The following is a 15,284-nucleotide window of genomic DNA, read 5'->3' as shown; positions in this document are numbered from 1 at the left end:
GATCAAAAGCTTAAACACGGGAACTTATCTAAACTGGTATTCCCTGGCAATTGCCTGTGTATGTACACTACGTTACATTTTCAGGTGGATTGCCACATATTAATTATGGCATATCTTAAACAATCTTGCATTATAAAAGAGGCAAAAAAATCTACTACTGTTGCATTATAAAAGCATGATAATTAAGCACTGTAACAGGCCAGACTACCTAGACAGGCTGTGAAATCCCTCTTCACTGGAGATTTTAGAGATGTTAGACAGACATCATTATCTGTACTTACACAACCAGGCCATGAAGGAAACAGAGAAACAACTTCCAGCCTTATGCTTCTGTGAACTTGTGCTTCAGGAAAAAAATAAGAGGGAAAAAAAACCCAAAAAACACTACACCACCAAAAACCACAAACAAGTAAAAAAGAATCAACCAAAAAAACCCCACAAAAAACCCAAAACAAAACATCATAAAATCCACACTGCAGAAAATCAGTTTGCATACTGAAATGTTAGTCTTTTGGGGAACAGTTCCTGTATTTCACTTATTCTTAAATTCAAAATCAAGCAGTGAGTAGCTCCACTAAGTCTACAATCTCAATAAAATTAATAGTTACTGCCTGTAAGCTATGCACAGATTCCAGTCTTACCCAACCTAAATCATCACCCAGACTGTTTTATTCAGGGCATAAACATTTTGTTCCAAATGAAACTTTACCCTCAGCTCACAGCCCTGGCTATAAAGTTATATTCTGCCCAGAAAATGACAGCACATATTCATAGCACAGCCAGACTGAGTCCAAACAACAATGCAGCTCCAGTACCAGGCACTCTGTTTTTAGGAATAAAACATTCCTGAAGAACCCACTATAAATTTCTTGTCTATCTAGCGAGAAAGGCAGAGGAAAATGGTATTTACCAAGAAAACAATGCCACTGACTATACAAACTACTGATAAATACTTAATGAAATATAAAAAGGAAGAGGAACAACAACATAGAAGTCAACATATATTTTTTTACAGAAATTTGTAATAAGTGCTAGGGAGCTGCCATCAAAATAACCACTTCAACAAACTTCACTGTAAGAAAAATTTCAAGAAATACAGTTATGGTTCCCTCTTTGTCCAGGGTGAAGTTAGGTTGGCATGCCTTCATCAGAGAAGGATAGGCAGACAATCGAGCCAACTTTTTATACACAGTTCCTTTGAGGGTAAAACCATTCACACTGGAGCAAGGTATCTGTGTAATGTCTCAGGGCTTGAAATTTGAGTTCCTTGGCCACCAGATGAGCACAGCTTCCATCTCCTCACAGGCTGTGCCAACACTGCACAGTGCAGTACCCCAGCACTGAAGTCTGCTTGGGAACTGGAAGCACCTGAGTAAAAATATCACAGAGGCTCATACAGGCTGATTTACCTAATGAAAAAAAGGCTCTTCCCAGCAGGGTGAATGGCTCTGGGCAGAACCCTGCGCTTGCACAGCTACACAATTTCTTTATCCAAGCACACAGGCCATGAAGGCCCAGCCTGGTGTCCAGGCTGCACTTGTGCTGTGGTTATCCTTCAGGCACCAGTGTGCACTTCCAGCCAAAAGCCTGGCTTCCATTTCCCAGGCTAAGATTTCTGAGATGATCCCCAACACAAACAGAAAAATAAACAGAATCTTTAGGTTACATTTGAAAAAAAAAAACATAAACAATGGGTGTAGCTCTAGTAAATAAGCAGAAATCGGGATGCAGATAAGTTAAAAAAACCCAACTGTTTGATATGCAAGATACACAGGGTCAGTTACTAATTTGAAACACTGAATTAGAAGAACTAAGTTGAATATCCAAAGGAGATTATTCCTCATTTCACCCAATTCACATTTCAGACAAATTATGTTGAGATACTAAAGTAACTTAAACAAGCAAGGCAGAATTAGATAAAGATACTTCAGTTCACTCATTTTAATTAATAATTAAAATTATAATTAAAAAAAAATTCAACCTCTATCCAGATCCTTTCACGCTTTAATTTTTGCAGCCCTGTTGAACCACACAGATACAGAATTATGAAAATACTCCCAAAGATAAAAGGATATTCTGTTTGCTTTAATTTTCACCTTATACTTTCTGCAAATAATTTACACATTAGACAATGGAACGCTGTCTACCCTGGACATGTATGCAGAAGGAAAAGTGGTTCAGTATTGCATATCACAGAACGTAAGCAAGTGAAATGAGGAAAGATTGTATCTTTAATATCTGGTCCACATGAACACCCAAACAAAATTATTTTGCAATACTGGGGAACAGCTCAAAGGTTCACCAACCACCTCTTCAGGCACAAACCCTCATGATTAACACACCAGAATCCTCTACAATATAAAGACATATTTATATATGGCTCACAATTCTAAACAAAAGATTTAGAAATAAGTATTTAAAATAATTTGACAAATAAAGAATAAAATGTTGCAAATCCTTTTTGCTCTATACTGCTTTTTAAACCTCTACCCAAGACTGCTGTCAGTAAAATGTCCTCACTAAAGCATTTCTGTTTACAAAGACTAATACATTATCTAAATGCAGACTTATCAGATAACTATCAAGATCTGTATTTTATGAAGGAAGCCAGTAATATTTTCCTCCTAATAATCAGCAAATATTTCTGCATCTAGAGCTAGTTCTTTATTATATCTTCAATTAGAAAGGGGAAGGAAGAACCACCTTCTTGCTTCATTCATATTTCAGATTATGAGTGGAACTATCATCTACAACCCCATAGAAACACTTTTTTTGTGTCATCTTCTTTATTCATTGTTTTATCTTTCCTTGCCTGTCCATACTAAGCCCAGGTCTTTGTGGAGCTCTCCCCAGACAGGTCCAGATATTCTCCTCCAGACAGAAACTTAAAAACCTGTTATCAAAATACTTTCCCTCTGATGTCATGATTTTGCATTTATAGGCACTCAATTCTATCCACTGCTGAGATATAGTATCTGTTCACTAATCAGAAGAAAGAATTAATAGGGGTTTCAAAGCTACAAAGGCAGCATTTTCACTCTGATGGGAGTTCATACTTTGGGGGAGGGGAAGAGAAGAAAGAGTGTTGGCTCTTTCATGAACATAAAAGGGCAGAATTACACATTAGTGTAGCTTCCCCATGTATAGACATTTTTTCTAAAATGCAGTGTAAACTTAAAATCAGCCATTAGCTTCCTTAACTAAAGCTCAAATCATCCATGTAATTACTTTTACAGAGGATTATGACCAAGTTTTTTTTTTTAATGTGAATTGTTAAAATTGCACAATTAAGAAATAAATCACAATGGGAAAATAGGTTCCTATTCACAAACCAACCGACCAAGCTGGCATCGTTAATACCCTTTTAACAAGGCAGAACTGAAATACTGGGAATGCTGTTGCCAGGTCAGAATTGAAGTGAATTGGGTAAACCGTGCAAATGGGCTCTTACAGCACCTGCCCAGCCCTTGGCCTGCCACAAATCTGTGCTTGCTTCTTCAGTAACCCTTCTTCATCAGGGCACAGAAATTACCAACTCACTGAAGTTTTCACAAAGACAAAAAAAAGCCTACACTTAAAAAAAAAACATTTGAAAGAAAAGTTGAGATGCTGAGCATTCTTGATTCATATATGCTTTAATACCAAGATTTTTGACCTTCAGAAGTCCCTTCACCCAGGAAAAAAAAAAAGAGGGGAATAAACCAAAAACAATCCTCAGAAACGACCACAGAGAGACGCTGCAGACATCCATCTAAAATAATGGCAGTCAAAGGTCAGGATGATATAGGGAACATCGAGCTTTTCATTTATGAATCTTCCTGAAAGAGACCTCTTAGTAAGCAGAAGCAAGAAAATCAGGGACTATCCAGTCAGAGAGACTTAGAAACTGCCTAAACATGTGTAATGTACAGGATTTTCCTAATAATGGCACCAAGTATCTTCAACTTTGACAAATTAATTTTAAGACCTCACTGAAATGTAGCATGGAAACCACCATCAGCTTGTTGGGTCATCTTAGCAACATTCAGCAATTTTCCTCTGAAGAATGGCTTATGAACTATATCCAGAAAATTACAAAATATCACGAAGAAAAGCAAGCACTGCAGATTGGATCCCGATCAGTAAAACGACAGAAAAGTCGTAGGAGTCTTCCAAAAGTGCTGGAAAATGCATACTGTAAGAACAATTGGTATTCCTGCCTAACAAAGCTGGGTTACACTCGAAGGCTCCAACATGCTCATCTGTCACCGTGACAGAAAAGCAAAGGATGCCAGACCAACACATATCTCTTTTCCAACACCCTGCACATCTAACACTGAGCTTCCGAAGACAATTAAAAATAGGACTAGAGTATCCAAATATACGAGTAAGGATGCTCTTAGCATTTCTGCTTCCAACTTCTTGTTATAAAAAAAGAGTACCCTTCAAGACCTTTCAGCATTCCTTAATAACATTTTTTGTGTTCTATAATCACAAGCGACAAAAGAAATAGCTCCATATTTGCTTCAGATCTCTCCAGGGGGGAAAAAATACACATTACAGTAATTCTGTTACAAAACTACAGCACATGTGTAAGGCCCCGAGAAGCACCGATGCTGATAAAATTAAAAATGGCTGTGCCCGAAGATCCCACAGCGAAACAGGCACAGCTCTGCTACCGATTAAAATATATATTAAAAATTCCTGCATTACCTTACAAAGGGCGAGGTATGCAAAACAAAAAGATTATATATATATTTCCAAAACTGAAGTAAGTTATTAGACAAGAGATGCAGATCTAAGCAAAGCATTCTTACTAAGTGCAGGTCGAGCTCATTTACACAATAAAGCAGATTTTATTCCCCGAGACACTTAACGTATCGCGAATTCAAAACTTTTATCAGGCTTCTCCGCTGAAATAGATGCCCAGCACTTGGTAAGGAGGCACAGATGTGCCCAAATACCAGCGGACCCCACCCCCTTCCCGCTGCCAAAATGGCCAGTTCGTTCCACCCAGTGGCTACTCACCAGCCGCAGTGCCGAGCAGCAGGGTGGCACTGGAGAGCAGGAGCACCAGCTCAAGGTGCTGCAGTGAGGCAGGCATACCTGGGCAAGCCACGGTTCGAGCCGGCAGCAGAAAAAAAAGAGGTAAAAGAAAAAAAAAAAAAAAGCCAAACCCCGAAGAGAGGAAATTCCTCCTGCTTTCGCACAGCCTTCCTTAACTCTCTCGGTTTACAATCCCGTCTGGAAGGGCAAATGGCAGATGAGACGAGCCGTCTTCGCTCTTACTCCATTACAGCCGCCCGCCTTCATGCCTCGGCAGCCGGCAGCGCTCGGCGGACACGGGGGAAGCGCCTGGCTCTGCCTCCCAGCCCCGCGGCATCTCCCCCGCCGGGGAGGACGGCGGCACGCTCCCGACCCCGCTGGGAACCGGGCTATTTCCCACGCAGCTTCACGACATCGAAGAAAGCGCCCGGTTGGGAAGGGAACATATCCAGACGCGCCCACAGCGGTGTCAGTCAGCGCGGGCCCTGCAGGCTGGCCGGGGCACGGAGAGCGAGCTAGGCGCTCACGGCGGCGGCGCGTCCCATCCCGGCAAAGGTCTCTGTCCTCTGGCCGCCCCTGCTCGCTGCCTCACGCTCCGGGGAAGGTGGCGGCGGGGCCTTCTGTTCTCACGGCGAGGGCTGCGGCTGCATCCCGGCCCATCTGCCTCCCGCGCCGGGCGGGCTCCTCCGCGCTGCCCCGGCCCCCGTCGCAGCACCGACGCCACCCCCGGCCACCCCGACAAAGGTGGGGCCCGGGGCGGCGAGGCCCCTCCTCGGCGGCTCCAGCTGCGAGCGCACCCGGCTGCTCTCCGCGGGCGAAGGCCTTTCCCGTCCTCCGCCTCCCGCCCCGAGTTTCCACAGCGCCGGGCAGCCTAGCCCGGCCTCCTCACGCCGGTCTCCGCTCAGCCCCTCCGCGCTGCCAGCGCCTTCCTCCCCCCGCGCCGGGCTCGCCGGCGAGGGGCCGCTCCGCCTCCTTCCCCTGCCCGCCGCCGGCTGCGGGCGGGAGCCGAGCGAGGGCCGAAGCTCCGCCGCCCGCGCCCCCTCTCGCCCGCCCGCCCCAACAGCACGGGCGGCTCCAGACACAAAGGGGAGTCGCTGCAGCCGCCGGCCCGGGCGCCCGTCCCGCCGCACCGCCCCCGCCGCCCGGCTCCGCCCCGCACCATAGAGGTGGCTCCAGGTAGGCAGAGCGGGGCCGTCGGGCGGAGCTCCGCCGGCTGAGGGAGGGGGCGCGGGGCCGAGGGCACCGCCGCGGGCGAGAGCTGCGGGCGAGGGGCGGCTCCGTGAGAAGGGGAAGGCCCCGTTAGACCTTCCCGAGAAGGCCGCGAACGGCCCCCCCATCCCATGCAGGCTGCCTGTGAGAGGCTGTCAGCAGGGAGGCGTGAGCTCAGGATTCACTAAAAATGCCTGTAACAAGAAGAAAAAAATGTTTAGCAGTCTCCGAGATTGCATCATGTTTGAACTCGGTGGCCTGCCTGTCAAACACCCGGAGCTTCTGCCTTGTCCTCGGGTTCAAGCCCCCGTTATCTCTGTCCCTGTGAGCTCCCCGGGAGCGCTGGCCGTAGCACCTACTGCTCTCGCGCGGTGAGCCCAGGCAAGTCACGGAAACACGCATCCCTTAGGTTGGAACAGACCTCAGAGATCATCGAATCCAACCTGTGACTGACCACCACCCTGTCAGCTAAGTGCCACCCCGTCTTTCCTTAAACACCTTCAGGGATGGTGACTCCACCACCTCCCTGGGCAGTCCATTCCAATAGCTAATCACCCCTTCTCTGAAGAATTTCTTCCTAATGTCCAATCTGAAATCCACTCAGCTCCTATGGCTTCAGCCACGTGACTCTCTCAAGCAAAACCATTATCTACCTCTTAAATTAAAGAGATTTTATGATTTCAAAACAAAGATAAAGTGAGCCCACTCAGCTGTTTGTATGCTTTAAGCTTTGCTGTATTGCGCAGGACCAAAGAGCTGAGGGCAGAGCTGTGACTGGAACGTAGTGTCTGATGTTCTGGCCTAGCAAGGCTCTTTCAAACAAGTTTTACTGGCTGTGGCATAGAAAAAAGGTTCTTAACACCCTGAACACCAAAGGCACCTTCATATCTGGGCATCACCAAAGGTTTATGGGAAATGCTTCCCTGTGCCAAAATTCCTATACCAGTTTCAAGGGTCTCCTAGAAGTTCAGGAATCCAATTCCACACCTCAAAATATTGAATGCTACTACATAAAATGGTGTAGCTGCAAGTCAGAGTTACAATTTTAGTGATAATAAAAGTTTTCTGCACAATTCCATTCCTCTTCACAAGCCATAATGGATGAAATAGATGTAATCTGATACTTTGATTATCAAGAGAATTATTAAATAAATTGTACTAGGATTTTCATCATTGCGATGCTTTGGCCAAGGTCATAGTTTGACATTCCTAGGGTCAAGGTGAATTTACACTGATAGTTATAAAATGTTTTTAAAGTTTCTTACAATATTTTTACTTCCAATCTATGCAGCTCCAACATGGATATGGGTGAGACAATAAAATATAGAATCACAGATTGTTATTTGTATTGCCACTTTCCAGAATTGCAACCACACGTTAACCACAGTATCCTTCCTGTTATTTGTGAAATATGAATGTCAAGAAATAACCTTTAGAAGTAACACCAGCGCCAACTCTCCCCCTTCACCAGCTAGAACAATTTTACCTCTGAGAGAGGAAAAAAACCCCAACACTGATTATTTTTCTGCAGCATCAAAATCCAATGTTCTTTTCTGGTTCCACAGACACCAAGCTATGCAACACACCTTCTGCCCTGCTGCAGCTACCAATAAAAGAAGCAAGATCTACTTTGTTCAGAGAAAACAAGAACCTTGCCATGTGGGTTGCATAGCACTGCCACTGTTTAGATGGTAAAAGAAAATTACTGTAATTGTTTATGATGTGTATGAAAACCTGCTCAGCCTGAAGTAAATGACAGAGGTCTCACTTGTTTCAGTAATTCTAGTTTTGGCCCATTAATTAATACTAGGAGTCCTTCTCCACAAGAAAATGTACAAAAACATATTCTGCCTTAAAATACTTCTCTTTTTTTCTCTCCACAAAACAGATTTGAATTTTGTTCTGTGTTTTCATAAAATGAAGGAAAAAGACATGTCATTTTTAATACAATGATTTCCTTTTAGTTTCACAAAAAGGAAATAATTGTATGAAAAATGACATGTCATTTCCTTCATCCAAACCCAATCAAGAAAACACCCTACTGAAGAGCCGGGGGCTGTGCATCTGCTTTGCTGGAGTTTCTATCAGGCCCTTGGACTAATCTCACACACTTGCAATCGCAGCAGTTTGCAAGAATTTCCCCTGCTTCCCTAAGCTACGTTGAGTCCTGCAGCTGTTCTCTGCAAGGGCCGGGTCCCCCCCGGCCCGGTGTGGCTGTGCCAGCCCCGGTCACACCCCGGTGCCAGGCGGCAGAGCAGGAACTGCAGAGCAGGAACTGCGGCACCCCGGTGCCCCCGGAGCTGGCAGGGCCCAGGAGGGGCTGGCCTCCTCGCAGACGTAGAAAGCAATCGCTGCTGTCTAAGCACAGAACCAGCTTCCTTTTCCCACGGTGGTGGGAGGAAAACAGAGACCCAAACTGTCACAGTCAGGCTCGCTCATTGTTATGTGCTTGGACAAGAACATATTTATAATTCTTCCTGTGATATTGTTTTATCTATAAGCTAGGATTTCGCTCTCCTAATATTCAGCAACACCAAGTAAGACCTACAGAAAAGTAGTCAGGATAATGAAAAATTGCAGAGCTGCAGGACAGTAAATCTGGGGTGCAGGTTCAGATAAAGATGGGGAGACTAGAGAAAACACATCAAATTTACCAAGATTTAAAATATTCTGACTGAAGCACTGTATTTCCACCAGGAAGAACTCTGACCAATGAAACAACACTATTGAACTTAGTGGAGATAAGACTGTTAAAAAATATGAGGAGGAAAGACTCTTAGGAAGCAGATGGTCTTTTGCAGCTGTGTTCACTGTTCTCCCAGCCAGGCAGAGGCAAGGCTGCCCCAGCAGCATGGTCATGGGGCAAGGACGAGGAGGACAGTGGCACAGGAGCCAGGGTCTGTGGCTGGAAGCTCCCCAAGATGAGGGTCAGATACAGCAGGGGACGTGTATCTTGCCCTTGGGTGAGGGAGCTCTGAACAGCACAGGCACAAACAGCACGTGGGGGTTGCCCTTTGCTTCAGTGAGACACAGAGAGGAGAAATGCAGCTGATAGGAGGCTCAGGAGTGTCCCACTCTGGCTCCGACTGATGCGGACACAAACATGTTGATATCACTGCACGTAAGAGAAATTAAACATGTCCTTGTTAGCAGCATCTCCTTTAAACAACACATATCTTTATTTTTAATTAACTGGAATAAGGGAAACTATTTTCATGCTACCAAGAGAGTATTCCAATCAGTGGAAAATAAGATGAACAAAGAATGAAGAAAACTGAAATGAACTATGAAACAATAGCTTGAGTCTCATTTCTTTTCAGAAAATCCAATGCTCAGGCACTTAAAAAGATTTCTTAGGGTAGGTTCACTGTTATCCAAGAGTTTTTCAGCGCTGATGCAATATAACTGTTATCATTGTTAGGACTCATGGGACTGTTCTTTTTGACAGGGCCTTTCATGAAGTCAACAAATCAGTTTAAAACAAGCCATAAATTATATTTGGCTGTCTGTCAGCTTGGCTAGGGTGTTCTCCCAGTGCTGCTGTAAGCGTTGGGGAAAGAATATAACAACACGTCCAGATATTTTGCTTTTAGGAGATATTTTGTTCCTAATTTAAAAAGATAACATCCCCCTAGCATTGACTCTGATGCATAAACATATGTTAGAACAGCCATCAAGATTTTTACAGACTTCCCTACAAATAAATACATCCGTTCTGGATCCTAAGTGATAGCTTAATAAATAATGGACTCGCTACAGATCTCCCCAACAAACGCCTGCCACTCATTGCTAAATTAGGGAACTGTCAGCAAGATCATCACCCCACTTCTGCTCCTGTATGTGGAGAGAGAGGTGGTTCCTGATAGATGGGATCCAAGCCTCCTATAGCTCTCTAGATATTATTAACATCCTGAATTGCAGCCAGAAGTCACAGAAAAGACAATAGTGTCTACTTACAGTCTGCTGAGTTAGCAGCTACAGCTTCAGCCAGTGCAGCCAAACAAGAAATCACACCCAGACGTCATTACCTTTGGAAGTGTTTGGTTCCTTGTTTTATATAAATTTTCCCATCAGTGTCCAATCCTGGCTGCTGCAGAGTGGCATTAACACACCCCCATAAGTCCCCTTGGAGTCAGGGCAGGGAAGGGGGCTGTGGGAAGACCGCACTTACAGGGAAGCAGGCACATATGCATAAGGAAAAATGAAACCTCTGGAGCCCTCAGAAGCAACCTGAACACAGAAGTACCTTCCTCAGTCATGGACATGTTTCCTTGGGAATAGGGAAAGGCACCCTCTCCTTCAGAGCCTTTTTACAAACTACCAGCAGCACTTTCATCTTGTCTGAATTATTGTTGGGTTTTGCTCCTCTTACGGGCTTGGTATTATCTTGGGAAAACAGATTCTACAAAGGAGGGACAGAGGCACACCAAGCCTTGACTCAAATCCCAGAGAAGTCCTTTATGGGGTAAAGTCTGTTTCTTTCTGTTCTTTCTGGCAGGCAGGAAAAGCCCTATTCACAATGGTCGGCCTGTCCTGCCAAGATGTGAGAGTGGCAAAAGCTCCTGTGGCATCACATACCAGACCAGGCTCTCGTGCTCCCAATTCTACCAAAAGCCTTAAAGAAATGGTAAATCAAATTCCCTGCCTCAGAGGGAATTAATTTCCCCTTTAGTCCAGTTAAATAATCTGTGCCAGACATTACTTTTGGCCTTTAGACTCATAAAAATCTGTCTGAGGGCTGTTATGACTTCATTTTTCTTTGTCTCTGAGGCAAATAAAAGAGCACCTACTGTTGAGCTTTTGAAAAAAAACCCAAAACATTTATGAGTATGAACTAGTAAATGTTTTCAGACTTGAGTTTTCTAACTCTACCAGGCTGTTGTGTAATCTACTACAAGGTGAACCACACTGTGCAATGAAGTCATGACAGTCTTTGACACTAACATCCTAAATCAGAAGAGAAGTTTTGTGGCAGCTTTGTTTACCTTTTGATAACAGACTCTTAATAAATTGAATGCAAAAATTAATTGCACCACTCTTGTGGCAGTCCCCAGAAAGATCTATTTTGATGTTTTGCTTCTTTTTTGTGTGCTGGTCTCGCATTCCCTGATTTTGGTGTAGCAAGTGGTTTCCTATAGGGAGCCCATAATCCCATGATCAAAGGATCATGTGTGAGGATCAAGCCTGGAAACATAAGCAGGTGGGTGTGGGACAGGTCGGCCTTGAGTATGCAAGGAGAAGGAGGAGGAGGAAGATGCACACTGAGGGATAAAGGGATTATTTTGTTTCTAAAAGGATTAGCAGTGAAATAGTTAATCATCATTTTTACATTTCCTAATACATTATATTTCCCTGTGATAATGAACTACCAACAGTGTCGGTAGCAGCTGCTGCCTTGTTTTAGAGATAACACTGCTTAGTCTGTGGAAATCTTATCTCCACTTTGGGGGTGGAGGTGAGAGAAACTTTCAAGTTAGCTTTGAGAAGCACCTCCCACTTTGAATTAAGTCTGCAATCATATGTTAAAGGCCTTTTACAGCTTGTCTGAATCTCTTGGCTTGTTCATCACAACATAAAATGGGAAATTTGCTGCAGTGTTTTTATCAGTTCAAAACATCACTTATTCATTAAATCCAACAATGGACGTAGTCAGAAATAGAAACGTAATGAGTTGTGTCAGAATCATCTTCTGGTCTGCAGCAGATGGGTATGTCATCACCACAGACCTGCAGGGTTTCATTCCTGAGAGCTACCTGAGCCTTCTCACACTCACGACAGGCAGCTGGGAATGGAGCTCAGGGAATCTCCAACACTCTCTCCTGCTACTGTTACCTTCCTTTGCCTTCTGGTTCTGGGGTGTTGGGATTTTTTTCTTTTCAGTTGTTGGTTGGTGTTTTTTTAATTACTCACTACCCATGATAGTTAGCAGTGCAAGTCAGGTTGGTTTCCAAAAGCCACCTTTTCCTTTTTGGTCTTCAATGTCTTGCAGACAATTAGGATTTGACCTAAAAATATTTCTCCCATCAGCTCAATACTATCAGGAAGCTAATAAAAATGCCCTCTGAGAACAAAATGAAAGCCTCTGATAGACCTACACTCAGTTTTCCATGGTGGGGGTCCAGAGGAAGCAGCCCCTGTTTGTGCTCATTGCTGGCCACCCTTGAACTTCACATCAGCTTGACAAGTGCCAGGCATTCATCTAAAGGACAGAAGTGGTGTCTACAACATGCATTTGTTCCTTGTTATTTTAAATGACAGTGTGGAGGAAACCCTTTTTGCTCAGACTTCTTAGAACTGTTGCCCTTTGCAATGAGAAAGGAGGTGTCAACTACGAGCCCAACAGCCGAGCTTCTTCAGGTTTTGTCTTCTCTTGCAAATGTGAAAAAGAGTAAAAACAGAATTGAATTGAAGCCCCTTTCAACTCAGATTTTGTTGCCACTGCAAGGACAATGTCAGAGGGCTGACCACTCTCAGATCCATAGCTTCCAGAGAAAGGTGCTGCTGAGTGTGCCTGCCCAGCATTCCTCTCCTGCATGCAGCCAGCTCTGGGAACATTACCTGGAGGAAGATAAAAATAAAATTATTACCTTTTACTAAACCAAACAGGAGATTTCTATCCCTTCTGCTTCTGCCTGTAACATGACATCTGTTGCCTGACAATTTTGAGACATTTTTATCTGAGAAGATTGTTCCTTCAGATCAAGAAATGAGTCAGTACCTCTGCACACCCTGCTTGCTTCTCATGGATTGATTTGGAAACATGAACCCAACTAACTGCTTCCCCAAAGCATCCATCAGGAGCCCTCTCCTTGAAGTGATACAGGCCAGGACACCAACTCCAGCCACCAGCATCAGTCCTGCTTGCTGGGGCCTGCAGGTAACATTGAGAGCACAGTTGCTTCCTACCCCTCTGAGCTGAGTAAAATCAATGTCTGAGCAGGGTTTCCCCTCTCTAGCATTTTTGCCAGTTTCACTTTTGTATTTATTTACTTTCAACAATCCCCTCAACTTTGGAGAAGTTGCATTTAGCAAAAGGAAAAGCTACCAGCCCTACAGCTCTGCTCTCGTAAGTGCTGAAGCTCTCATATTCCCAGCAACAGAAGGGTGGAAGGGGTATGAAATGAGGGCAAAGAGAAGCATGGACCCTGGACTAAATGTTGAACACAAAGAGGGAGGAAGTTGTAGGCAGGAGAGAGAGGATCTGAGGAGTGAACGGAGGAGAGAAAATGTTACAGGAGAAGGTTTATGTTTGAATGTGGATTTAAATGAAAATGCATTTTGATTTAACAGAAAGGAGGGTGCTAAACTCAGATCTCTGTTATGAGCCACACTGACAGGGACACTGGCTTGGAAGTTTCACAATGCTCATCTGCAGGAGTAGGTCCCTGGGACAGGCTGGCAGATAGTCCTCGAGTCAGAAGGAAGCAGCAAGTCTCAAGTTTCTCTTGGCTTAACCAAAAGCTGTAAAGCATATTCTTCCTGCCCTCCGCTCGTATTCAGAGCTCCCCTGTGTATTTTGTTGATGAAATCTCTCACCCCAATTCAGGAGATAGCAGCATTTGCTAAACACACTCTGCCTTGCTACCAGAAGAGCTTCTGACCTTGTCCTGTCTTCTCCTTAGCATTTGGCAAATACTTATCTGTACTCACTGTGACCTCCAGCCAGCTGGGTAAAAAGCTCTGGAGTCAAACATGTGCACAAATAATTCCAGGGGCAGCTGTTACTACTGGATTATCTCTTCCTGTGGTTTCTACAGATAGAAATAGTTAATATATGTTGCAGTTTGCAGCTCCTTTCCCTTTAGCAGACCAAGGACCATCTTCCTTCAACTCAGGGCCACTAAATCCATCTCAACAAAGAGGGCCTTCAATCTGCTACTCCCCTCTTTTGCCAGATGTATCCTATCGGATGAAATGGAGCCCACAACAGCCAAAATCACAAATCACAGCCCTGCCATCTTTAGCCAAGAAGGTCTCCATTTAATCACTCGTCTCAAGTTATGTGTAACAGTGGCCATTCTGTGTGTATCCAAGCACAGCACCCCCTCTCTCCAACCCCTCCAGCCTCCCACAGCCCAGACATGAGGTGTTTTTTCACCCTGACGCATTGAGGTCCACGCCTGATCAGAGTTCATTCAACCCGAAGAGCAGCAATGACTCGCTTCCAAAAAATGAGACTATTATGGCTAGAGACCATTATGAAAGGCTGTGTGAAGCTGAGACCAGATGTGTGCTCAGCTCACTCCAAATATTGCTTAGAGCAAAGCCCTGGATTGTTTTGGGTTTGTTTTTTAAACAAAACAGGATTGACAGAATCTCCTCTGTAACAAGAAAGATTTTCTGATGTTTTTCTGCAGTGCTGTTGCAGATGTGTGGCTGGGCTGGGAGCTCACACCCACCAGGAGTGACCACAGCAGCTCTCAGAAGTGGATGAAGACATGGAAGGAGCCCTTATGTGATAGGATGGAAGTGATGGCGATGCCAGCCCATTTAAGTTCAGCTCCAAGAATCAGCTTGTGGTCATGGGACCATGTTATTCTTTCAGTAGGATGTTCTGTATGAGCCCCTGGAAGTGAGAGTGATAACATGGCTCTGATCACTTCTTGCCTTTACAGCAAACCTTTCATCAGAGGAACCTCAAAGCAACTTGCCAGCAAGAACAGGCACAACCTCACACTGCGCCTGTGAGATAAGCGAAGGATGGAATAGATTAACTGCTTAAAAGCACACAGCAGCTCTGTGGGATGAAGGAAAAATAAGAAAAAAACCTTATATATATACATACACGTTTGAAACCATACAGGGTTTTATGGAGAGGCAGCCTGGAAGGCTGCCAGGATACTGAAATTGCCACCCCTACACAACCACGAATACCATGGAAACCAGTGGGGCACTGGCAGGCAGGAAAGGAAATCAGCTGAAAAATGGCTTTCCATGAAATGCAGCCAGGCTGGGACACTGCTCCCCTCCTGACTGAGGGAGGCCTACGTGCCTAACCACCAGTGCTGCTGCCGGTGGGAGCTGGCCTCCAGGAAGGACCCATTCCCAGT

The 15,284-nt window shown here is 44.6% G+C and overlaps 1 protein-coding gene across 1 annotated transcript in view; it reads right to left on the bottom strand.

Annotated features, from left to right (window-relative positions):
* The window catches only part of BMPR2 (bone morphogenetic protein receptor type 2), a 105,675-nt gene extending 99,601 nt beyond the window's left edge, over positions 1-6,074 (bottom strand). Inside the window, exon 1 of the mRNA XM_030952500.1 lies at positions 5,008-6,074. Coding sequence (XP_030808360.1) covers positions 5,008-5,083 — 76 coding nt within the window. The 5' untranslated portion in view covers positions 5,084-6,074. The remainder of the gene's footprint in view (positions 1-5,007) is intronic.
* Between the last annotated feature and the right edge of the window lie 9,210 nt (positions 6,075-15,284).

This window comes from Camarhynchus parvulus, chromosome 7, assembly GCF_901933205.1.
Source record: "Camarhynchus parvulus chromosome 7, STF_HiC, whole genome shotgun sequence".
Classification (NCBI taxonomy): domain Eukaryota; kingdom Metazoa; phylum Chordata; class Aves; order Passeriformes; family Thraupidae; genus Camarhynchus; species Camarhynchus parvulus.
This window is presented reverse-complemented; position numbering and strand designations above follow the sequence as displayed.